The sequence below is a fragment of the Myripristis murdjan genome, chromosome 11 (assembly GCF_902150065.1).
Source record: "Myripristis murdjan chromosome 11, fMyrMur1.1, whole genome shotgun sequence".
In the NCBI taxonomy this organism is placed as follows: Eukaryota; Metazoa; Chordata; class Actinopteri; order Holocentriformes; family Holocentridae; genus Myripristis; species Myripristis murdjan.
In genome coordinates, this window is record NC_043990.1 from 23,509,537 (window position 1) to 23,535,939 (window position 26,403).

At 44.6% G+C, this 26,403-nt stretch overlaps 2 protein-coding genes across 4 annotated transcripts in view; both read left to right on the forward strand.

Annotated features, from left to right (window-relative positions):
- The first annotated feature begins 16,194 nt into the window (after positions 1 to 16,194).
- On the forward strand, positions 16,195 to 23,428 carry myclb (MYCL proto-oncogene, bHLH transcription factor b). Of its 2 annotated transcripts, none has more exons than XM_030063943.1 (3): positions 16,195 to 16,458; positions 17,239 to 17,908; positions 19,623 to 23,428. In XM_030063943.1, exons 2-3 carry the CDS (start codon positions 17,281 to 17,283, stop codon positions 20,390 to 20,392), a joined length of 1,398 nt encoding a protein of 465 aa, XP_029919803.1. In that variant the 5' UTR covers positions 16,195 to 16,458; positions 17,239 to 17,280; the 3' UTR covers positions 20,393 to 23,428. The 2 variants fall into 2 exon arrangements, with proteins under 2 accessions (XP_029919803.1, XP_029919804.1); XM_030063944.1 differs by lacking the exon at positions 16,195 to 16,458 and adding an exon at positions 16,607 to 16,732.
- Positions 23,429 to 24,079: 651 nt separating this feature from the next.
- trit1 (tRNA isopentenyltransferase 1) overlaps positions 24,080 to 26,403 on the forward strand; it is a 33,308-nt gene continuing 30,984 nt past the window's right edge. The window contains exon 1 of one of the 2 annotated variants that reach the window (XM_030064182.1): positions 24,080 to 24,285. In XM_030064182.1, the coding sequence (XP_029920042.1) occupies positions 24,127 to 24,285 (159 nt within the window). In that variant the 5' untranslated portion in view covers positions 24,080 to 24,126. The remainder of the gene's footprint in view (positions 24,286 to 26,403) is intronic. The other variant, XM_030064180.1, reaches the window with a different exon arrangement.

Below are 26,403 nucleotides of genomic sequence, written 5' to 3' on the forward strand. Positions count from 1 at the left end.
CAGGAACCGTTAATTCTGGCATAATTCATTTACAGCTTTTATTGGTGTCAAAGTTGAACATCATCAAACATGATCAAACATTAACAAAGTAGCTCTGAAGTGAGCAGTGGATGGAGTGAGGGTCACAGAAACCTTGGCCCTGATGGCAGCTATATGGAAGGAAGACCTTTGGGACACCAAACTTTGCAGACATGGGCAGTGGGACAAGACAATCACACCCACCAAATTTGGACTTTGAATGGACAGGCAGTTGGCCTCTATCTCCGGAACCGAACCTCCTAGTGATGGGAGAAAAAAATTTTAAATGACGGAGAGATTTTTTTTGAGTGGGATTTATGGCAGCTCTATGAAAGGAAGATGCTACAGGCACCAAACTTGACAGACATGGGCAGTGGGATGAGACGATCATGTGCAGCAAATTTGGTGTCTCTGCCACTTAGGGTTCTGGAAATATTTGCTGTGCTGCTGGGCAATTGACCGCCTCATCCCTATATTCTAACCCCAAATGACCTGACATGTCACCCTCCTGTGGACACAGGTGGAATTGCAGGCCAAGTGACACAAGTGACATATCTCTTGGTGACTTTGAAAGGAGATGCAATTGGCCCATGTATCCAGACACAACCCTCCTACCAACACAGATCCAAAATCTGTTTGGGGCCAGTCCTGTGGCTCTTTGACCTCCCATTCCAGAGATACAAAAAAACCCAAATGACCTGACATGCCGCCCTCCGGTGGACACAGGTGGTGTATATGACCTTTAGAGAAGACACAAAACCTGCTGTATCAACACCCACTCCTTTATTTTCCAAGTACACCAAGTTTTCAGCCCAAGGTTGGCCCGTTGGTCAAGCGATGAATTGAAACTAAACAGAAAAAGAGCAGCATGGAGTATATCACCGTCCAGAGAAAGCTGGACTCACCAGCATTAGATCTTGTCCTCATGTCCTTTTGGTATCCTTTGGCTTTTTTGGTGTAAAATGATTGCAGACCGGTTCAGCTGATCAACATGAGCATGTGCTGCACTGTCATTTGGAGCCTTTCAGTGCAATTTTAACTGTAAAGCTTGAAATGAATAATGTATAAGAGCTTGTTGAAATTTACATGAATTATGATGTGAAAATAACAAAGCTTTGAACTACCATAAACGACTGTTCCCCTCTGGGCAATGACAAATTGTTTATAACTAAAAATCTCTGCACAGTGGATGAATATGTAAGTTTGCTGCTTAAAATTAGGGGGGGGATTTTTGACCTGACATCGGTTCAGTTCAGTTCCCAATACACTAATTGGTAATTTTTGTTGTTCAGATTGATTCAATTATATTCAAGTTTGTAAAGCACAATGCAAGTCAACGTTCTGACTTGAGATTTTTAACACGCACAAATAATATAATAAACCTTTTTTCTTAAATTAAAAAGAAAAATCAGACAACAGAATTATTTTTTACTTTTTAAGTAAATAATAAGAGTTTTCTCTGAAATCGCCTGTAAATTGTTGTTTTTATTTTAGTAATTGTGAATGAACTGATCCAAAACATATCAATTAAGGCCAAAATCAGAGCAATTCTTTCCCTTTAGCAGGTCAGTTCAGTCAAATTGGTAGACTTAACAGCTGATTTGCATCAATGAAAAGAATGAATCGTCACACCACAACCTGAAATTGTTACGCAAATAAACATGCCTACATCAGCTGGGTCAAGTGAATGATATTTCTACAGGCCTTATAATAAAAACACAGTAACAGTGTTGGCTCTCTGAATAAAATGACCCACCAGGGACTCTTGGATGGTTTTGGTGTATTTTCTCATTATTTAGTTGACCAGAAGACAATTTCCCCCAAACCTCTGGTGTGTTCCTTTAAGGAGGGTGGGTGGAAGGTATTAGATGATGTCATGACTACCTGTCTGAGTGACTGAGTGATTAATCACCAGGGGGTTGGAGGGGGCGGGGGGGATTGTATTGGAACCAGGGAGGGAGGGGCAGGAGACAGATCAATCACTCTGATTGACAGGCTCGATCCCATGATCCCTGGAGGATACTGCATCATCACATAACAGTCACACACACACACACACATACACACACACACACACACACACACACACACACACACACACACAGAAACATACTCATATGTATGCAAACAGACACACATGCACAAATACATTAATATAGACAAACACACATGCAAGCACTTAGACACACACTCACTCACTAACAAACACACCAGGTTAAGGCGCATTTATGCAAAAAGACCCATGCATACTAAGGCACACATGCACATACACACACACACACACACACACACACTACATGCACATCCACTTTCAAACACCTCCACATACACTTAAATACACACACAAACAAACGCACACACAAAAGCTGACATAAAAAAGCATGGCCTCACATGATTGCCATCTCAGCGCGGCCCACCCATGGGTGTCCGTTTTCTTCCCCATCCAGCCTTGAAGAATGTGTCAGCATGGGAGAAATACACCCAGATACAGCGCCGATAATAACTATCTAAGTGCATATGGATTTACTGTCAGGGCCGAGACACACACGCACATGCACGTGTCTGTGATCGTCACCATCTATTCATGTCAGTGACACATTCTCATTATGGTCAGAGAGAGAGAGAGCGAGCGAGAGAGAGAGAGAGAGAGAGAGAGAGAGAGAGAGGATTCAGGGACTAAGATATACAGTGCACCGTTAAACCCAATGCCATGCTTGCCACGTGCAAACACTCGCACACATACTCAGAAGGGCAGTTCGTAGAAAGCGCCGTCTTCCTGTGCAATACATCACATTTTCAAAGAAACAAGGTGATAATTCAAATCCTCAGTCCGACCCCCGTTCCCTCTCTTTGTTCTTCCATTTCTCCTTTTCCCCTCCCTCCCTTTACAGTATCATCTGGTGATTAATGGTGAATTATTGCTGTTTCAGAGACAGAGGGACATCTGTCACCGGCCGGGCCTGACACATGGAGGCCCGCCCTGAGCCTGGAGGGAGCAGGCTGCCACCTGAGAGATCACGGCCCACTATCGGAGCCTCTCCATGGGGTCTGACCCCCCTCCCAGCCCCACCCCCGCCAACTCATCCAAACCCCAGCTCCACTGCAGCGCCACTGACCACCGCTTTGCTCCTCCTTTAAATTTCCTCTCTCTTCTTCTTTCCTCTGCTGCTTTGTCACCTCTTCCCTCCCTGTTTATTTCCTCCTGGGCTTCTACTGTGGATCATGTTGGCAATCTCATGTCTTTATTTCACCCCTCACCCCTTATCCCTCAGCCCCTCCCCCCGCTGTGGCTCCATTACAATGGGAGCAGTGTGTCCATCACTCCTAGTCGCATTCCCTCTTCACGGTTAAGATGTAACAGGATGCCTCTCATTGCTATCTGCTCCTGATTACATCTGGCCGGGATACTATCTGTTTGTGTTTATCTATGTGTGTGTGTGTGTGTGTGCATCTATGCATTTTAGTGCCCATTGACCAACCAATTTTGTGAAAGAAGCCTTATCAATGCAAAAGAAAGATTCCCAGAATGACTTGAATTCCTGTGGCCAGTGACCTTCTGCCTTCGATGTCAGAAGGCCATATGCTTCACAGACAATAAGCAGAAGACACACACACACACACTGGCCACCCCAGTTTGGCTACATTTATAGAGGATCTGGAGGAGGTATTGTTAAAGTTAACCATTGTGTCTTTGGGGATGGTGAGAGACAGTTGAAAGGTGTTGGGTGTGACGGGGGTGTTGAGGAGTTTGTGAGGGGTGAAAGGTGAGCGGAGCACTGCCGTAAGTCTTTTCGGAGCAGCCAAAGATGCAAAGAGCAGCCTCGTCTTTGCTCGAGCCACAATGAATACACGGTCATCGACAGCAGATTGTGCGTGGGCGCTGGACACTTGGAGGACACCGTAAGAAAAGTGCAGGACAATGCAATGTAACTCCCACATTGCGCAGACGTACATAAATATTTACAGCAAAAATTTGCAGCCCAAAAAAATGCTGATGGAAAAAAAAAAGCTTGATTTGAAAACAAATGTGTGGAAAAAGTCAGCCACCAAGTTTGACAGAATTGCATGTCAGGGAAAAGTCTCACATTCTGCAGTGTTCTCTCTCCCTCCAGACATTCTCACACTGACAGTGGGAGCACGGTCACGCTCAGACCTCGCTTATTTAGTCTGTGAGACAGCAGGAGATAAACGCTCTCCTCGCAGTGATCACCCGCCATTACTCAAGGAGAAAATAGTTGTTTTTTTCCACTCTCGTTTCACTGCACAAGAGATTGGGTTCGTGATTAGAGGTGGCCGATCATCCTCCGACATATGAAAACAGGAAAACCATCATCACCCTGTAATGCCTCTTTTGAATGCTTGAATCATGTCGGCACAACGGTTAATGTTATAGGGGATGGAACTGTACCTCATATAGGAAGACAATTTTCCCTCTCTCTGCTACATTTCATCTTGAACAAACAAAGTACATCAAAAGTAAATCTCATCATTCACTGATTATAATCAGTTTTCAGGTATTTATATTTGTGACTCTGATGAAGAGATATATCAGCTTATAAAGCACCATTTGGGATGTAATTGAGGGTAAACCCACCTAAACCTGACTGACTCATATTTTTAATTTTTTTGTAATTTAAGTAAAAGTAATTTAATTGATTGTTAACAATCCAAAATGCACATACACCGTATTGCACATGATTATAAAATAATCAAGGATAAAACACAAAAGGTCTAAGATGGTATCTGCTATGCCAAGGCATCTAGAAGCACCAGTTCATCTAAAAAAATAAAATTTAAATAAAAATTTTAAAAAATCTGTACTTCACAATAACATCATGTGCATGATAGAGTTTGCTGCCGTTTTTAGACCGACATAAACTTCTCTGATGATAAATTAATGTTTTGTTCATAGTGAAGCTTGACTGAAGCTGCCGATGGCTGATATTGATTCTGAATATTTTTAAATGTGAAAATTACTATGCAAAAAAAAGAAAGAAAGAAATATAAAAGAAATCAATCACTAAAATAATTTTTTTAATAAAATTTTTCAATAAACAAAATGAACAAAGACAACGCAAAATAAAAAGATGCAAGAGGTATTGTCAAACAATATGAAAAATCATGAGCTCGAGAATAACCTCTTTTATACCAGAGAGGGAAGACATGCCAATATCTGATTTTCAAAAAAAAAAAAAAAAAAAGACACATCCTGAGCCTATATACTGGTAAACTCATAAACTGATCTAATGCTGGTTGGAGGAGTACAGTAAATGTCTGATGTTAATGTTGGGATTGTTACGATCTTTGCAACATTTGCATCATTTCCAAACCCAGAGGCAGAGTGGAGACTGAAGTTTCAGGGTAAATAAGGCGCGCAGTCGTGTTTTGTTTTGAGTCATCCTTGTGTGGGAAATCACACCCACAGGCCCAGTAGGAATAACCCCCCTGCGCTCTAACATGCAATTAATCAGAAATAGGACTAATTACGAGGCTAGGTGGATCCATCCCAGTTCCTTTCATCTCCGCTCACCCTCCCGTGTTGTTGAGGTAACCGTGTGCATGCCTTGTACATTTCTGACAAGAGAGCCAGTGGAGAATGCAAACAGCTGTGTTTTTCCCAGCTCATCTGTAGTGGTGGGGTTATTTAATCTACATGACAAATAGCATGTCTTCACAGTTGTCACTATGGAGATGAAACTGAGCGTAATCAAGCCCGCATGAATCCATTACACGTAACACAGTGAGAAGACACCATGTGCACACAAGTAGTGATTTTTATGGCAACTATGCAGTGCCGTTCTGCTGACTAAGACATTCCCTTTTCGGCTCTCAAGGAAAACCACAATGCCCCGAGGAGGACTGTGAGATTGTTTTGCGTCTAGTGAATGTGATAATGAGGTTGGAGGATCATGTGTAGATCTGTGCCTCCTCTCTCCACTCTCTCCACTCCAGCGCCAACACAGATGCCTCTGTCTGTCATTGTCCTCGGTGCTGACAAGTCAAAGCCGCGCTCCCCTTTGATCTTGATGCGGATTGCACTCTGTGTTTGAGTGTGTGGGCTCCCATCTGCGTCTGTGCATCCATCTGTAGGTCACCGCACATCCTTGCCTGCCCAGCCTCAAGGATACAGGCTGTTACTCCTTTTGAGGAAGCAGAGAGCCACACCCCTGTTGCCTCTGGAGGAACCAGACAAATCTTTTTTCTGCCCTGGTTCTTGAGCTCCTCGGCCCCAAAACAGTTCCTGCAGCCGAAGTAGCACTGTTCAGGTTGGATGGTCAAAGTGGAGTTTCAGCACTGAACATTTCCAATTGGTTAAACATTTGACACAAGCAATGGGAAAATATCAGTCCAGCTGATTTTAAAACCAGGAGTGACTGACTGACTTCAAACACACTTGACTAAAGATCCGATCAAGCAATCGTTCAGCCGGTAATTGAGAGCAGAACACACCATTCATCTCCATTTGAGACTGCATGGCATGATCTCAATTACTGAACAGTTTTGTCTTTGACGTCTTGTCATTCTGGTAGCCTCAGTCCCATTTTCAACATCCACACATCTCTTCCCCAAAACCAAATGTAACAGCACAGCGGCACAGTTGTAAATAATCATGAACATACTGACAGCTACAACATCTTCTGTGTTTACTCTTTTTCTGTTGTCAGTCGCACGCAATATGACTAGACATCCCGTTGCTGTTCTCGGGTTGACATGAAAACTGAATCTCTCAAGAGCTGAGAGCTCACTTTGCTCCCAGAGGTTTCTTCCAAGAGCGAGACCAAGGAACTTTGGCTCCTGAACTGTTTGGTCAAAATGGACATTCATACACTGCAGCCCCGATCAGCACCAGATCAGCATCACCCAAAATCACAAAGTGGGGCTGCAAAAGAGTAGTTTCAGAGTGTGCCATCCCTGCAAATTCAGACTCCATAAATTCACCCTTCTACTAATATCAGTGGGTGTCGGCTGCAATCACTGGTAGGACTCACCAGCCATGAAGAAAGAGACATTTAGGCTCAAAAAAGGTGCAATGATGTTTCCATGATTTTGGGTTATTCCAGTCTGCAAAATTCAACCAGTTGCCATTCATTTCATCAGCTGCCAATGTGTAAATAGCCTTGTGCAGCCTTGACAAGCCATATGTGCAGCTAAAAACCTGAGACTTTGAATAGACTCCCTCTTAGCTCTCCAAAGGGCAAGAAGGACCTCCTCACCAGCTGAAGGACCCAGTCCCAATCTTCCATTAAGGATTTAAGAAAAGATTCAACTGTAAATCACACTGTTAAAACAAAAATATGCCTGTTTTACCTTGTGGTTGTTGTGCTGTTTTGTTGTTTTCTAGTTTAATTTCATTACACTACATCATAAGTGCCAGTTAGCTCGCCAGAATTATGACAAAAAAAAATAATTCTGAGGAAGTACAGTCTAAGAAACTACATCGGGAATGGAGGGGAAGGACTTACATCCACAAACACCACAAATTTTCATAGTCGCTCTGACCTCCCACACAAAAACTAAGAGGCTACAGAGTTAGCTATCTAAATTCACACTTTGCCAGCTACCATCATGGTGGAGGATCTTGGGAAATGGGTGTTTCCCGGTATCTGATGATGAAATTCTGTTAGCATTCGCTGGATGGTAATTGTAATCAGTATATATGGTTCAATCCACCTAAGCCTGTGAAATTATCAAAGCTGAAATGTCATGTAAGACTTTGTAATATGATGTTATGGCATCCATTTTTGAAATGTTTGGAAATTTTGATTTGATCAGAAAGATGTTTTGATCCCAGTGTCATGAATTAATGCAGTTATTAAAGCGATTATGGGCAACCACATATGTCATCTCCGCTTTCATTTTGGTTCATATTTAAATGCAGGTTTTCAAAACAGGAGCGGGCCATTTTATCAACCTCTGTTCAGCATGTTGGGACATTGATGTCTGTACAAAAGCCAGCCGAATGCCTGGAATGCTCTGTATCTGCTGTTTAGTGTTTAGTGTTTAGCGTAGGATCTTCACATGTCTCATCACTCAGCGTTGCTCAGAACTTTGTGCTTTGGCCTTCGTTCATGTCAGAAGGCAGCAGACTGAAGGTTGCCGCCACTGCTCTCACATCTTTGTCAACATTCGGTTACTTCTTGGATTAGGTGAAACGTTACTCTCACTTCAGTGGAAAGGAATGTTGATAAAGATAAATATTATTATTTTATGTTGTTGTCTTGACAACTATTTGTCCGCCAAGGACTGTGCGTTGTTCAATAGCTCTATGTGCGTTTCACAAAGCACACTATGTACAAAACGTGGAAAAGCAGTATAATCAAACTGCACCGTGCGGCTGAGTGTCTCAACAAAATATAAAAAAAGATATGTGCAGACAAAATACAATGACTGTCTCTGGGGGATTTTTACCTTCAAGGGCGATCGAAGATGTCATGCATTCCAAATTGATTCATTCTGACCACTAGATGTCTCCATAGTGAGCTGTGTGTCTATTGCAGAGAGGAGAGGCGAAGGGAGGGATTCATGAAACGTACCAGTCGCTCCATGGGGAAAGAGGCACAGTGGGACCCTGCGAGCAGTTTTATGTAAGCTGTGAACTTATGACACCATGAAAGCAACAGCACAGTTTGAGTAAATAATAAGACCACCAACAACAAAGGAAAAAATAGAGAATGCTTTTTTTTTTTAATGATTGGTGGCATGAAAATAAAAGGAGAGTAGTGGAGCTACTTGCATAGTTACCAACTTTCCCACGCCTGGAATGTTGCGGTCAAGAAGCTGCCAGCCAGCATCACTACAATGTTGCCGTCTAAAGGAAAAATCCAGCCTAAAACATTCCACTTTAAAAACAGGGATTTTTAACTTACATCATCATTGTTTTGCCGTTTTAAAGTATTTTCAGACACGCACATAGCTGCACATAGAGAGCAGCTGCAGTTACAGTGGAGCTTAATGGGAGGACAAAGCGTGCTCTCCCTCTTCTATGCTGGATTTCTCCCAGCATGTTTTGTTTAACGTCGCTCCAAATCGCTGAATCTACAAAGAAGCCTTTGCTCTTTTATTTTTGGGAATTGACACTAAAACGTGACCGCTAACATTTCAGTTTTATGTTGTTGATTTTTTCCCCCTATTGCACATCATTGCAGCTGCACTGAGGATAAACTCAGTGATGTAACTGGATTCATTTTCGGGGGAAACAACAAAAATACAACATCAAATAACCCAACAGCACAACAAACACAATATAAATTCTCTAATTCCTCTTTTTAAACAGTGTTACTAAGTTTTGGACCAGATTTTTCCTTTAACGTCCAGTGGCAAGGTGAACATATGACCACCTGGCAGGATATCTCATATCAACCCCCAACCCAGTTGCCAAAATAAAGTGCTACCATTTTACGCATCTGATAACCAACAAATATGTTGAATTGTCAACATTTCAGAACCAAAAACATATTGTTGTAACAATGTCATTTGACAGCTAATATTTGCACATGTGCACTTTCCATTTTTGTTAGCTTTATTAGCCACCAAAACTACTTGGTTAAGGTTAGGAAAAGGTCTTGGTTAAGGTCAATATTGGTCAATATTAACTACCTAGAGCGAGAACATTAGACTGATATAGGACATGAACCCCGGTCTGCAGAAGCAAAGTCCTATTTATTGTGCCATCCACAACCTCATTTACCTTCTAACGCAGCATTTTTCGTTTGTTTTAAACCACATCATGAAACTTGAAAACATTACATTTCAGCATATGGTTGCCCTGGTTTTCAGAAACGTAAAATGCCAAGATTTTTTTTTTCCTGGCAACTGGGCTGTAACACCTGTTACAATCCTGAGGAAAAGTGCAAAATGTCAAGGATAAACATATTGATACGGCCTCGGCACCTGAACCAACAGTAGACACTTCATTATAATCTTTTGTTTATGTTTTTTTAGAGGTTGAAATGGTGGCTGTTGTTTATGAGGGTTGCGGCCGATTATCCCAAATGGACACTGAACACTTCAGAGGGCTTGATCTGGTGCACATAACTGGGGAAGTGACCGCGCTCCGTCCTAACTGGCTCCCCTCCAGACAGTTTATCTAACGCCTGCTGGTATAGAGAAGCTCTGTTATGAGAGAGGAACAACTCAGCACTCCACAAACAGTGATGACCACCAGAGCAGAAGTGCCTCCTCTCGCTGCAGACACATTCAAAACAATGAGCTCAGTTCTAATGCGCGCACACACACACACACACACACACACTGATAATATCCCAGACAGCGGTTACGTAATGTGAAGGCAAAGCAGCAGGGGATTTATCAGAGGAAACGTTAGTAGGCTAGTGATGTGTTTACTTGTATTTGTTTACTATGGTTTGTATGAATATATGTGGATTATCTGTACTCTCTGAGGTTTGTGAGTGTGTTTGTGTATTTGCATATGTGCCAGTGTGTGTGTGTGTGCCCATATGTGTGAGTGTAGGAGTGTGTTTAATGCTTCAAGAATGCTCAATAACCTTTCCTGCCAAATATCGGTTATGTAATTGTGTCGTTTTCTTCAAGTCTGTTCCTGTGAACTGCTATCTCTTCACCTCCCTAAATTTGCATCAAGCCGTCTCTCCCTCCACCACCTCTCTCTCTCTCTCTCTCTTCCTTGATATATAATACCTTTTCCTCCCTCCCTCCCTTTCCAGCGCTCTGTCTGTACATTCTTCACATCCACCTCTAATTCATTATTCTGCTCAGCCTCCTTCTCCTCTATCTTACCTCTCTGTTTCCTGTGTGCACTTGTTATTCACTGCTCTGACACACACACACACACACACGCACACACGCAGACACACACCTCAGTGTTTCTCACATTCTCTCTTTCTCTAGAGTACAGTCTGTGCTGACAGCCTGTTCCCCAAGAATTGATTTCTACCCAGAATGCAATAAAACTCACTAAAGGCAGGAGGGGAGCAACTGAGTAACGACAGCTTGTCAATCACTGCCGCTTGATGGGTGTGTGTGTGTGTGTGTGTGTGTGTTTACAGGAGGTGGGGCTCCTGCATATGTCACCACATGTACACACGCTCACACACACACACACACACACACACTGCAGACGGCAGACAGTTGATTTCCCGTCCGGCTGACCTGTGGCCGGTGTAGCAGCGTAACGTTCACATCTGAGCTTCACACATTCTCATTATTCCCATCAGGCCTCATGGATTTCCTGCCGGCGTGATCATAACTGCTAATCGTTGTCCGCGCGGCTATTAGATTGCTATCAATTTCCCGTTTGATTGAACACAAGGCCGTTGTTTTCACATGCATGGACGCAGCTGTGGACGGACGGATGGAGGTGGAAGCATAACAGGCAGGCCGAGCAGCAGACAAGCAGACAGACAGATAATGGAGCCAAAGGTGCAGCGCGCACTGCAGAGCGAGGGAGTGAAACTGATGGGAGTATTTCCTGGAATTACATGTGCTGTCTCTCACATTGATTTTCTAATTAAATGGAAAACATTCTTCCACCCATTACGGGCTAGCTGACACACACACACACACACACTCACACACACACATTTCATGTCTTTTGAATGAAAAGAGTTGAGGCCAGAAGGTAGCTCAACTCAACAGTGTGGAGTAGCCCAGAGTAAAATCCAGCATCAGTGAGCATCTGGACTGAAAGGCAATCCTCTCCTTTGCTTTGTGTGTGTGTGTGTGTGTGTGTGTGCGTGCATGTGTGTCCGTCTTTGTGTGTGAATGTGTGTGTGTGTGGCTTGTGTGTCAGTAGGAGGTCAGCACCATCCAGTGGGTAGCAGCTGTCACTTTTCCCTCTCCAGACTCCAGTATTAAATCAACTGAATCTGTGGCTGCCCATCTTAACACACAGGCACACACACACACACACACACATGTGTGCGCCCAGATGGGTGGGTCCCAGACTAGGTGTTCATTGATCAGTCTGGCAGGAGGGCTGGAAGGACGAAGCGCAGGGTGACCCAGGAAGACGCGGGACAGCAGAGGAGGCTGCCCTTGTCATCTCATCTCCCCTCCTGCTTTCATCCCTCACTCCATCGCTCCATCCCTTTTTCCTCATTTACTTCATCACTAATGGGACAAGACATGTCCTTTTTAAACATGTTTGCTACGTTATGCATTTGCATGAATATTGCTGTAACAAGAGGTTATATCTATGTATGCTGTGAGGTAAAAAACAAATGTCAGTAGAAAGTAACCTGGTACATTTACTGAGGATTTTGAGTGTTTTCACCTTCAACAGTTTTATACTGTAACTGCACTACTTTCATCTGACGGCTGTGGTTACTTTGCAGAATGAGCTTTTCTGTGCAAAATATCAAATGTGATGCACTTTTAGAGTGAAAGCTAGAAAGAATATATGCACCTTAAAAACTGCTGGTTCCGATTAGGTGCTTTCAAGAATCAAAGGTTGCTCAAAGAAACCTTTTGTCATCTATTTTGGTTCCACCAGCAATCTAATATCCATTGGGGTGGGGAGAGGCACCCTCACTGTTGAATGAGCTCAGAGCCACTGTACTTAACACCACATGGTGCCTCCAGGAGCCCTGTTCCTTATGCAGTTCCACACAGGGACCTCCTATATTTAAGGTGGTTCTTGAGGGAACTTCACAATCCATTTCTTTTTGAACTGTGTATAAAAAATAGTCTTTTTGAGGAACTAAACATTCCAAAGGTTCACGGAAGAAATAATCAATAAATATGTTATGTTATTTTCATAGCACTTTACTAAGTAAGGTTACAAAATGCTTAACAATCAGAAGAAATCATAGATCAGATTGCTTCATGGAGCAGTTGGAGCTACAACATTACAAGGTTACTGCATCAATCATTCTGAAAGGAACTGTTTTTCACACTACCTTTACCTCTCAGACTTATTTTGAATGCAAGACTTTAACTAGTTTTCTGTCAGTGAAGGATTTGAGTGCATTTTCTAGCACTGCTTTATTGCACTGCTTGAAAAACTCTAACCTCTGTCCTTGAATATTCACCCTGTATATATCTTATGAGAGATGCTAGCAATGCACATTTACCACATTATGATTCATTTCTTTATATACGTTGCCTCTATCTATACCTCAGTCTATTGGACATGGTGACAGTTAACTGTGTGCACATTTGCATGCGCTGCACATATCTTGTGATTATGCTTTCCCCATCTGTGATCATGTGAATGGCTGCATACATATACATTTCTGTATATGTGTTCTGTCACATTAAAAGGAGCAGGCGCCTCAACCTGAAACCTTTGTGTCCATATCTTTCTTTATTATTTGCAGTGCTACAGTATAGCGTCTATAGGTGTGATTACTTACTACACCGCAAAAAAAAAATCTCCATCTCAACAAGTCATTTAGTCTCTTTTACGACTACAGGTCTGAGGGAAGCAACATAAAGGATTCAGAACGCAGTGTACTGACGTATGAAAGATAATGGGGTTCACTGCAAATCAAAAATAACCAAAGAGGGGAATAAACAGGGTGCTGCTGGAGACACTGCCTGGTGCTGTGACAGCTGTCTGGAAGGAGAGAGAGAGAGAGCGACATCTAGGTTTTTTCAGAGGGTGCTCAGCAGGTGCTTGCAATCACCAAATGACGACTGGAGGTGTTCCAGGTTACCTGCAAAACACACACACACGAGCAACAGCATGCAAAACAGTCTCATATCTAATGTTCAATCCTGTTTTTCTGAAAACAAGTGAAGCAAATCTGCCAGTAGGATGAGATAATCCCACTTGTCTCAGATGCAGTTTCCTTTGTTTCAGGATTTTTTTTCTGGCAACGATGTTGAAACAAGGCAGATTAGCCTAGTATCAGGAAAATAATTCTGGAAACAAGTTGATTACCGATGGAAACAAGTGAGACAGTCACATCCCACTGGCAATTTTTTTTTTTTTTTTTTACCTTGGTTTAAGAAAAAACAAGATTTTATGACTTAATATGAGACTACATATCTTGTAAAGGTGGATTTTTTTTTGCAGTGTATTATCATCAATGCTCAATTGTCAATCTATATCACATTCTCCACTGCTGCGACCACCCTTTGGGCGTCATTCAGCTTCATTTAACTTTGTCTAATCTAATCAAAATCATTAGCAGAGAACACAGAACATTCTCATGAACTTAGACCAAAACCTCAGGGAAACTGGGCAAGCAAAGGAGCAAATAATGTGGTTCCTTGTAATGTTTTCATTGTGGAAGCATTTTTCAGACACAAATGTTTCACTGAACAACAGAGCCGCCCCACCTTTAATTGTCTAAGCTCTCTGGGGATGAAAATGAATGGAGAAGGGTCAGGAGGTAAGAGAGTTGTGTGAGAGATTTGTTAACAAGACAGTGGGGTCACGGATGAGGAGGTGGATCTTTTTTATGGCCGCCGTGCCTACAGATCACTCCTCTCTGGGCACGCACAGCGATGACTGAGGTTTGCATTATCCCCAGTGTGTGCTTTTTGTTTTAAATTGCAGCACACCGGCCCTGTGATGTGATATATTAATATGCGTAGCACAGATCAAGTCTGTCGCCTTCCATATTCTGGGAGCAGACATCACTTAATAGGTACCACATGTGTGATAACGCTCCTCTAATCCTATGGGACTGTCTTGTCTTGTGTTTTGTGTGTGTGTGTGTGTGTGTGTGTGTGTGTGTGTGTGTGTGTGTGTGTGTTTTGAGAGGGAGATCAAGTTAGAGTTAGAGGGAGAGAACTCAAAGGTTTATCCCACATCACAAGCTCCCCCTCCTATTTTCATGCAGAGGTTTGCTAATCCATTGAGGAATTACAGAGATTAGCTATTTCCCTCAGAGCCTCCTACAACACATCCAAGCAGGAATCTGAAGAAAAGTACATCGGCACACAACAATCAAATATTGCCTCTAAATGGTGGACTGCTTCAAACTTTAATAGATGCAATTTTTTAAAAAGGCGTGGGCTGTCTATGGGGGCAAAGTGCACTTAATTCATTGATGTCGTTTAAGAAACCATTTCTCTCTTTTGTCTCCTTTTCTCCCATCCACTCACGATCACTAATTCAGAGCTGGAGGCAGATTAAGCGTTTCAGAGTATGAAAGAAGGCAGCAGACAGAGGAACAAGATAAAAGCACAATGAAGACAGAGGGAGATCAGAAAAGAGATGGGTTGAGACAGGGGGAAAGTGATATGGACGGGCAAATTGAAAGATTGCTGCCTCGGTTTCTCCGATCTGTTAGCCATGTGTCTTTGTAGGCTTTCTCCTGGGAACAGAGGCACATAACCCTCTCAAGTCCCACTGTTTCATGTTGGGTCAAGATCTTTTGATCAGGGGTGACTGGGGGATAAAAGCAGGGGAGAGGGGTGGGGCAGGAGAAAAGGAGGCAAGAGAAAACCAGTGAGAGAGAGAGAGGATGCGTGACGGGAGATGGGGTTTTGGGGGGGGTTTCCTGAGTTTTTTTTTTTTTTTTTTTTTTTTTTTTTGATGGGAAGGTGAGCCGGACAGACAAGGATTTCATGCTGTCTCGTTCCCTGCTGAGCGTCAGGGGATGAAGAGAAACGATGTTTGATCACCATCACCATGGAAACATCAAACACCAGAAGTTTTATGGTGCGCTTATTTTCATGTTTGCTAACAAAGGACATTCCCAAAGATGGAGGCACTCTTCATATTGCAAGGAACAAATGTGTCAGCAGTTTTCATGTGTGTGTGTATGTGTGTGTGTGCGTGCGTGCGTGCATGTGCAGCTGTCCAAGGGACACATAACATGGCAGACATGGGCTTTGCTTCAATATCAACACCACTGGGAGTGTGTGTGTGTGTGTGTGTGTGTGTGTGTGGTGCTTTTTTTTTTTTTTTTTTTTTTTTTTTTACATCTTAAGGCTGATATTGATTAGCCTTCAGAGACAGAGAGATGCACTGAGGACATCAGATACTGCAGCCATATGTCCACATTATATCACACTGGGATCCCCTCCTCCCACCGCCCCCCCCCCCCACACACACACACACACACACACACTGCATACTTATCGCACTAAATGGGTGTTTATGAAATCAGTGCCATAACCCCCCTGCTCTCGTAAGGCTGTTGCTGCAGCGACGCATCAACGTTTTGAGTGCGCTGTCCCTTTAAATGACAGGCGTGGCTCTCCTACTACGACCCGCCTTTTATGCATAATAGCCAACTCTCCTTCCTCTGGATCACATATTGCAGTAGCCCGCTAAGAAAGTGACCACAGCCAAAACCTATCCGGCACTACGACCAGACCACTCGCTGTTTCCGTGACTCGTTCAAAACGTGAAACCAAGACCAGCCCGGTCGAAGAGCGGAAAACAGCCCCTGATCGAGGCAGAGCACTCGGAAAGCCATCGCTGTGCTATAGGCTGGTTTTTGGGGCACTCCTTTGCGCACGGCGGATCTATGAAGCAGGCAGGATTTCTATTTTCAACACCAGGTAAAAACTCTTGGAATAATTTCACTGGCAATATTTTGACCGGGGCTTGGCTGCCGTGCATGCCGCGGTGCCGGCGGACTGTTAGCGCTTCAGCCAATTAAACCAGGAGAAGTTTGGCTTTCCGTTCCAGCGCCTCTACTAGTTAATTAATTGATCAGCGCTCGAGTCGCAGCTGAATTCTTTCAGCCTGATGAGTAGAAATAAAGGAGGAGCCAGATAAACTACTTTACATACGACTCCTCAGTCTGGGCCGGTTCATTAGCAGGGACGACAGGTATTTGTCTCATTAATTAATCGGTTTGATTCTAATTCACTCACTGTATTTATTCTGCTCGCTTGTGAGCCCCCCCTCCTCCCGGTTCACAGTATACTACTTAAAAGGTGGTGTTATGTAATGAAACACTGTTGCGAAACTTGAACTTCGCAGCCGCAACAAAACGCAGAAGTTTACTCAACTTTGGCATAAAACCCAGCAAGGAATCACTGTGTCACTGTGTCCGATTATGGCCAGACTCCGCACTTCTTTACACTTTTACAGCGTGTTTGTGCTGGTTTTCTTTCTGGAAAGGTTGAACTGCATGTCACCCATGTATTGCTCTAACAAGCCAACCAGATGACACTAGTGTAAGGCATGAGGCACCCCAGTTAGCTGCATTATGCATGGCCACAAAATCAGGCAGTTTCCCCCCAGGAGGCAATATTAAGACAGATGGGGGTTTGATGATTTAATAATGAGAGTAAAGGCACATTCTGACAGAACTTGTGGTCTCCTCTCTCCAGACAGAGGGAACAGGGAGTAATTCCCCCTGGCCTGCAGCCCCAATGCCGGGCATCAGCTCCACCGCACCTCGTTATGAAAACTGGGACATGGACCACCTCGACCATTACCAACATTATTTCTACGACGACCACGACCCGGACGAGGATTTCTTCAAGTCCACGGCGCCCAGTGAGGACATATGGAAGAAATTCGAGCTGGTACCGACCCCGCCCATGTCCCCTATCCGGACGGTGGAAGGGTCGGGCAGGGTCGGGTTGGTGTACCCGTCTCTGGGGGACAAACTGGAGTGGGTCTCCCAGTTCTTGGGCCAGGACGAGGAGCAGCAGGACCTGCCCTGTAAACTGACCACGGCGAATGACTCCTTCGGGAACCTGAGCTCCATCATTATTCAGGACTGCATGTGGAGCGGCTTCTCCGCCGGGCAGCAGCTGGAGAGAGTAATAGGGGAGCGATGCGCCTCTTGTCCCGGGCCGGGGGCCGCAGCCAAGGTCCCTGTGGGGTCTACGGCCGCGTCCCCGGGGAAGGCGCAGTGCGTGCCGGCTGACGCGCCGCCCCTCAGCGGCCTGGCGGCAGACTGCGTGGACCCGGCTGCGGTGCTCACTTTCCCGTTAACCGGTGGCTGCAAGAAACAAGTTTCATCCGGTTCAGAGTCCCACACCGACTCATCAGGTCAGTAAGTGGCACCAGAACAAATATGCAACCTTATTATATTCCTATAGGGACTTTCTGTCCAATCTGTAGCTACTTCATTGTATATATATTTTTTTTAATTAGAATTATTTTGGATGACTTGTGCATAGTAGGCTTTCCAACTAAATGTTACCGTAAAATTACGCAAGTTGTTTTTTTCGTAAGAGTGAGTAAGTGAGAATTTCCCTGAACTGAAATAGCATGGGAATGTTTTGCTCTGGCACTGGTAATGTTTTGCTTGGGTTAGCCATTATCTGACTATGAGGATTGCCATGGCACATTATGACTGCATTGCGTTACCTTGGTGCATGCAACACATGCTTCCAGCCTGGAGAGCGACACGCCCATTGAAACATCTGCTACTTGGCCAGGCTCCAGCAGACCAGCTGCTAACTCTCCTTGTTCTTCTAGTCTGACTTATGATAACAATATCCTCTTTGCGGTCTCTGGTGAAGATTTGACATGAATTCAATAAGGACAGTCATCAGGAGTTTATGTAACAAAGAGCTGGGAGGAAAAAAAAAACTATCCTTTTTATTTGTGTCCAACCCACTAAATTTCCCCCTAATTTGAGACCTACTTTCCCCATTTCCATGCCGTGAACCCATATGATCTGGTTGGTATGTAGGTTGCCATGTGATGTGGAGCCAGACCATGCATAATGGTGTGTGGAATGTCACAAAGGGAACTTGTTGCAGCATTCCTCCACTCAACAGGCTGCAACGCCAATTGTGTCAGTGGGTGGATTTGGTCCTAGTGAGCCCGGGCCGTGAATAGTGCAGGATTAGCCATTTATGAGGTCGACTAGGCCTGGGGAATTCTTTGACGTTGCTTTCTTACACAGAGTTTCAGGAGAAAATGCAAAATGTACTCAGTGAAGAGAGGTAGAAATATTTAGAAGAGCAAAAATAATGGTCCTGTTTGCCCTGTTATGTGAGATGTCATCTTTTTGTCATGTAACTGCTGTAAGGGATAATAGCTAGGCGAGATGACCTCCCTCCCATGCTCTTTGTCCATCCCCCTCTCCTACGTTAATCATATAGCGATTACTACTGAGCAGTCACATCCACAAGGGTGCAATTACTTTAAGTGTGTTTCAATTTACAGAAGCACTGAAATCTCCCAAAAATTTGGTGAGTTGGTGGAAATTGAGTTGATAAGACCTTTACACAATTTTAAAACCCTGTTTTCGCTCTCGCAAATAGAGCAGCAAATGGTTTTAAAACGTGTGCCTCGCTGTGTTCTAGTTGGCCTTGTTCGACAAGTTGAAGAGTTAGTGATTTGTACTGAGTGCTTCTTAACCTAAGCTGTCTCTCCCTCTCGTCTTCTCCTCCTCACTCGTCTCCACATGAATGGAGAGCGGGAATTTCCACTTAAGGGTGCTGACCTAATGCAGTGATTATTCACAGCATTCGTGACACTGTGCATCAGAGCGTGCGGTCTGGAGCTGTGTGAGAGATGATGTGTGATTGTGTTTTTTTTTTCTTCTTTTTTTTGAGGTTGTATAGAGTTCAATTTACTGAAGCATCTATTAGAGGCTGTAAGGAGGCAGCAGGCAGAGGAAGAGTTACAGCTCTCTTTGTATGGATGGGGATGGCTCACTTACCGCTTGTCCCTGGCCACTGCAAGTTTGTTTGTGTATGAGCACATCATGATCACACCTCATTTAATCCACTCCTGATTTCCCTTTCAGATGATGAAGATGACGAGGATGAGGATGAAGAGGAGATTGATGTCGTGACGGTGGAGCACAAGCAGCGCAAACCTCGTCGAGTGGTCAACGCCCGCAAACCAGTGACCATAACAGTGCGAGCTGACCCCCTTGACCCAGGCATGAAGCGATTTCACATCTCCATCCATCAGCAGCAGCACAACTACGCAGCACCCTCCCCGGACACTCTCCCCCCTCCTGAGCCGCCCCGCAAGAGGCTGCGTCAGGAGGCCTCCACCCAGTCACCCCGACCGCAGAACTCTCAGCCCCACCAGCCACGGCCCGGCCACACCCCCCTGAACTTTGAGAGCGGAAAACCTCGTGTGGCTGTGGCCGGAGTCGGGTCGGAGTCACCCAACCCCAGCGCCTCCTCTCCTACCTCCTCCACATCACCTTCATCCCCACCTTCCTCCTCCTCCCATCCCCAGGGCTCTCCCTCAAAGCCACACCCCCTCTCCCACCTCTCCAGCCCCCAGTCATCCGACTGCGAGGACACGGACAAACGCAAGGCGCACAACTTCCTGGAACGCAAGAGGCGCAACGACCTGCGCTCGCGCTTCCTGTCGCTGCGGGACGAGATCCCGGGCCTGGCAGAGTGTCCCAAGACACCCAAGGTGGCGATCCTGACGCGAGCCACGCAGTACCTGCAGCAGCTGCACGCCAGCGAGAAGCAGAAGGCGCAGGAGAGGAGGCAGCTGAAAGCCAGGCAGCTGCAGCTGCTGCGCAGGCTGGCACAGCTGAAGCGCTCCTGAGCACGAGGACTGGCAATCACCACCCACAGAAACACACACACACTTTCAGAACTGAATGGGGCAACATGAAGGAGAAAAGACACTCATGCTCACTCTTCTTGAGTGGGTCACGTTGGAATGGTGCGGGTGGATTGTGTTCCTTTTTTTTTGTTGTTGTGTTCTTTTCCCACTTTTTATTTTTGTGGTTTGCACACTAGCTTCTGAGTGATTGACAAAGCAGCCAGCCAGTCAGGACAGCAAGCTAGGGACTGATTTCAAGGGGCATCCTAGGGACAGATTAATATGTCCATGGTTATTGTTGTGGTCAAGTATCCCCTTGGTAAAATCATTCAAAATATTGCTTCCTCCTGGAAGACATGGTGCAGGTTTATGAGCTTGCTAGTAGGTAAACTGTTACAACTGTGCTGTTAGATTGTTGCATGGGCTTGTCAGAGATGTCCCTGATCTTGTTTGGGCTGAATATGCTTGTAGAACTGTTGGCTCTCTTGGCGTGACTTCCCTTTCTTGGTAGATTGCAGGGATCTTTGAATCTTTCCTACTAACTTCCTCTTGATTTTCCACGTTAGTTTCCCTTGACCTTCGGTCGCCACCTCAGTTTCTGTTTTATCCTTTGCTGCTGAGCTCTCGACATGCAGCTTAGTCATTTTTGCTGTCAGCTTGAGCCCTTCTCTGCTCAGTCTTTGTCCTTTTTTTTTTTTTTTTTTCAGCTCAGTTGAGTTTAGTGTCCCATCTCTTGTCCCCTCTGTTTCCTCCTCGTGCATTCTCTTATTTCCACTTCTTGTTACTGCTGCTTTGTAAGCAAATGAAGTTTCAGGCATTGTGCCTCCATTATACAGCTGGTTAAAGTTTAGCTTTGTTCAGGAGGACAGGCTCTGTTGCTTTGCTTTCTGACCCCCGCTGAGACCTCAGGCTTGACCAGGCGGCCGGATTCTTTCCAGTGCCATCCGATCCTATGTCTGGTGTGCTGGGCTCATGCTTGCAGGGGGCCACTGTGGGAATATTTTGAGCCATAGAGCAAGTAACGTACTGACTGGAGGGATATTTTTCGCTCTTCTGCGAAAACCTCAGATTCTTCATGTCCCCATCGTAACCTTTGCATCTGTAGGCTCCACTGATAACATCAGTGTCACTTCACTTCTTGCATGACAGCCTGTGTAGACGAAAGCACCATGCCCATGATAACAGCCTGTTTTGTAGCCTTATTTACTTGGGAGGAAGTGAAGAGCTATATTAGCATGCCATGCAGGCAGCATTTGAGATTCTGATTAGATGCACGCATAAAGAAATTAGAATCCTAAACATTTTCCCATTCTCAAACCACAACTGCAAAATGTTTTTTTTTTTTTTTTTTTCAAGAACATATTTACCAGATTCCACCATGTCTGTTTATTATTAATGTGCCATTGAGACCAGCCAAAAGTTGAATGTCGGATTCAGTTGATCAACCAAAAGAAACTACCAAGTGGCTAATTTAATTTAATTTAGTCTGTATGTGTCAGCAACATCAACAATGCCAACTTTTGCTTGGAAGTGAAGCCCACTGACTTCAAACTGTACATTTCTTTCATCTTGCTGTCTAATATCATTTGTAAATTAACAGTTTTTTTTGTTTTTTTTTTTTTTTTTTGGTTAATGCCTAGAGAAGCCTTCTAATGTATGTAGACTATCCTGTTGGATGTTTTGTATATAGGATCCTTACTGTACAGTCCCTTCTAAACCAAAACCAGAGCTGTCTACTATACTCTTCCTAGTTTTTGTTCTGCCCTGTGTCCTAAACCAGGGCCAAGCTTGCTGACTTTTCAAAGATAACTCAAAGCTTCTATTTTTGTTAATAAAATGATTATGAAAAAAATAAAACACTTATTAAATATTGATGATCACACTAGCCACTTTGTGACACCATTTTTTTGTTTTGTTTTGTTTTTTTTGTTTGATGCCTATTTGTTTTCTTTACCGTTTTATAATTTTACTGTCTGGGTTTGATTTGTACATGTCAGGTGACAAAAGTTTTGTACTATATTTTCCTACAGAGTTGTGTTTCAGCGTGAGCTAATGACTGTTTTGTTATTGTAGCTGATTGAGATGTATGGTGGTTTTGTGCTGAAAATTGGCATGTACTGTCTCTTTCTTTCTACATCACATCCATTTGGAGGTGAAAGCACCCATATATGCCCCCCATATTCAGCCCAGTCGTAGCTGTAGTGCCGTCTCCAATCCGGTAGCAGAAGGGGGGGTGGGGGGATTTAAGAGGATCTACTGGTTAAACCTCTGGCTGTGCGTAGCCTTTGGTGACCTCAGTGTTACAGCTCTCTTTGTGCTTTTTTTCCCACAAGCCTGGTGCTCCTTCTTGTCCATAAGCCATACATCAGATAGCACTGTAGCCTTGAAACTAGTACTGTAAATGACACGATCATGCTGAGTAGCAGGCCCCACATTTACCAGGGCACTCAGGAACTCCCAAATAGTCTGTAGCTCTTATTTACGGTAGGGCCATAGGCTGAGCTTTGAGGAAAATACCCCCCTTGCTACAATATATAATCCCTAAAGCCTGGATTACTCTCCTTGCCTCCCACTGGGTAAAGAAAAAGACAGAGGTGGGGAGGTTTGGTTATGGAAACGGATCAGAGGAGGCATGCTGTACTTGCCTCTGCCATCTCCGTTGAGCAAAAACTGGTCCAGGACATCATTACCTCTTCCTCTCCTCCTTTTTCAGTGAACTTTCTCAGCAAAGCAGTTCTGCACAAACCACCATAGGTCTCGATCACTCTTTTTTTCTTTCTCGCGGCGGGGGGTTAGGGCCTCAGGAGTGGTTTAGTCCACAGTTTTGTTTGTGTTTGATTTGATTTGATTTTATTTTTGGTCACTGGTCTCTGCTGTTGGCATGGTCATGGTAGCAGTGGACGTTGTTTACTTTGGGAGTTAGACTATGGTGACAATGGAGCCTTGTCTCAGCACTTTGTTTTTTCTGTACCTCATAAGCCTCTATGTATGGGAGAATAAGTAAGAAAATTAATAAATTCAATGTTAGACATGAAACCTGATGGTGTGATTCAGTGTCTCTCTTACTCTCACACACAATGTCAAAAAAAAAAAAAAATGCCTTCATGCCTTATTAATTGTATATTCTAACTGTTCACATCCAGCACACACTTATGAGCTAAAGCACATTAATGTTTGACACACAAGATATTCTCTCTAACCACCTGTATGAGTGAACACACACTCCTCCCTGTCCCCATCCTGCTTTCATTCTGAGCGGTCTCCAAGGCAACCCGTCCTGGCACCTCTGCCATAGCAACAAGCATCTTCCCTCACCACTCCTGCTCCCTACAGTTTCCATAGAAACCGTACCAACCGTCCCCAGTTTATCTCCGCAAGACATCTCACGGAAACGGTGAAAGTTGGTGACCATCGGATGTGTTCACAAGTGCAGCGATGACATATAAATCCACTTGGACCCTTCTGAGCAATTCTCAATGATATTTCCTTCAGAGTGATGACGGATAAAGGCTTGATTCTCTCGCAGCGGGCTGCCGTGTTAAAACCATTACATTTCTTTATTGTCTCCCGGGACAAAGGACCTTCCCAGACAACTCAACATAATCCTCCATAAATCAATGTTACTACAGTAACGGCTTTCTGTTGCCTGGTAACAGACACCCACCGCTCACGGCGAGCCATGTCCACACTGCGCATGCGCACGGCACGTCAGCTGGCCAACCAAGGGCAGCATCATGGCGGCTTCCACTCGTAGCATGCAGTATGCCTTGCAGAAAGCGATGGCCCCTTCTTTGGTCGTGATCTTGGGAGCTACCGGCACCGGGAAGTCCAAGCTGGCGATCGAGATAGGAAAACGGGTGCAAGGAGAAATAATCAGCGCCGATTCCATGCAGGTAAGAAAACTGTCGACACGAGGAAACGCGCTGTCAGTCCTTGACACGGCAGCCATACTGCTGTTGATGAAGTGAGGCTGGATTGACCTGACAAGACGGGGAGAAACAGGCAGACTACAGTTTGCAAGAGCACGGCGAAGGCTGATTTTTCCGCGAAATGCATGCCGACAATGTAAGCAAGCAACTTGCCATCTAACTAAATGTGGAGCCCTGCAGGGAGCCCACAACTAGAAACCTATGAATGATTTGTTATTGTTATTATTATTGTTAAATTTGATCTACTCGAAGTTAGTCCAGTGAGAAAGCAGAATTACAGGAATGCAATGACTGTTTTATCACCGATTTGCCTCTCCTTCTTGAGTCAATATTTAGTGTTATGTTGCGTGAGCTGTCATTATCGTGCTAATCAGAATAAAGCCACTAGGAGTATTACAGGGCGATTACGTGCAGAAAAGAATGGCTTTGGCTAAATGCTTTTCAAAATGACTTGCAAAAGGAGTAAAGTGCACTAAATTAGATGTCGTGATGGGACCTGAGGGTGGTGACTGCATGGCTGTTTGCAGAGGAGGCAGGCCAAATGCAAGGATGCACACAGGAGAGAGACAGGGTTTTCAAAGACCAGACACAAAAAGAAAAAAAAAAAAGCACTCCTATCAAGATTTACTATTTAAGCCTCTTGCCTGTTTCATTGCAAGATGTTATATTTAGCAACTGTCCACTTTGTCATGCGGCTGTCATCCTGCGTTTTTCCCTGTGAAGCCTCCAAGGTGATTACTGTCATGACTCATTTCCGTACATTGATTATAAGAGAGGAGATTGCCAAAAGTTTTCTACATGGCACACTGGAAACTTGCAGTCAATATAGCAGGTTAACATGCATTACTAAAATAAATCAATGAGTCTTAGGCCACATGATGATTTTTTTTTTTTTTTTTAATTACATAAGCAGTTGAAATGATTTAGTGTGTGCTCCAGTTACTGTACAGCTGGTATTATTATGTGTGGTGGCATTCAGCAGGAACTAGTTCCAGTAAATAAGAAAGTCACAAGATCTCAGTGATGAGGAGGAAGAGGTCTGTCTGCATTTGTCAGCGTAATAAAGTGGAGTGAGACGCTACTGTGAAATTAAAGAGCCACATGATGATAGTCTACATATTGAAATGACAGGCATGCTCTCTTCCACCGGCTGTTTTGTGTGTGTGTGTGTGTGTGTGTGTGTGTGAGAGAGAGAGAGAGAGAGCACGACAACGTTAAAAACTCTCACGCTGGCATCGCTTTGCTTTCCTCTCCGTCCCCCCACCATCATGGTTCTCAGGCTCTGTTGCCGTAGCAACCGGAGGGCATGGCACACAAAAGAAAAGGTTGGGCACTGGTTTGGGTCTGGGTCACACCAGAGTGCGGTCTACACACACACACACACACACACACACACACACAGAGTCACACACCAACTCTAGCTTGAGCAAATCTGACAGCGTCCAGCGTCAGTGACACAGACGACAGCGGTCGACGCCAGTCCATGTCACGCTCATTAGGACTGCTTCACTGTCAATTCCCAGCACATTCTTTCCCCTTTCCCGCCTTTTCAGCACACTCTGTCCTTGACAGTGTGGGTCTCTGCGGGGAGCGAGTCTTCCAGCAGTTGCCTGGTACTGGGTAAACTGGGTTACACTAATAACTTCTCAGCCCAGAATATCTCAACGACCAGCAGCTCGATAGCAGAGAGAAACAGTGGCCTAGTTACAGCGTGGCAGAACTGTCCCGTCTCCACAATCCCCGGCCTTGTTGCTCCCCTCCGGTTTGTGTGAGTGACGGAGACAGAGAGACACAGAGTGAGAGAGGGAGAGTCCGCCGATGTGAGAATGAGGCTGTGTATAGGCTAGAGCCGCGCTGTGTTGTCTTTGGGATAGGAAACAGTCTGGTCTTGTTTGGCAGAAAGCAGCATTGTGCTGAGCCGGTGCATATTCTGCGCCGTGCTACGCTGGCCCAGCAGCTGATAGTGAATGGGCCCGCTGTGGCCACTGGGAAGTGTCTATTGTCCCGGGGAGAATTGGTTCCCACACTCCCTAACACTCCTATTGTGTTATTATCACACCCCCTCCTGCCCTTAGCCTATGC

What these genes read in the sequence shown, in the direction of transcription:
- myclb (XM_030063943.1), top strand. Translation starts at nt 17,281, where the DNA reads ATGCCGGGCATCAGCTCCACCGCACCTCGTTATGAAAACTGGGACATG. An exon ending in GTCCCACACCGACTCATCAG is followed by an intron (nt 17,909 to 19,622) that starts GTCAGTAAGTGG and finishes TTTCCCTTTCAG; the next exon opens with ATGATGAAGATGACGAGGAT.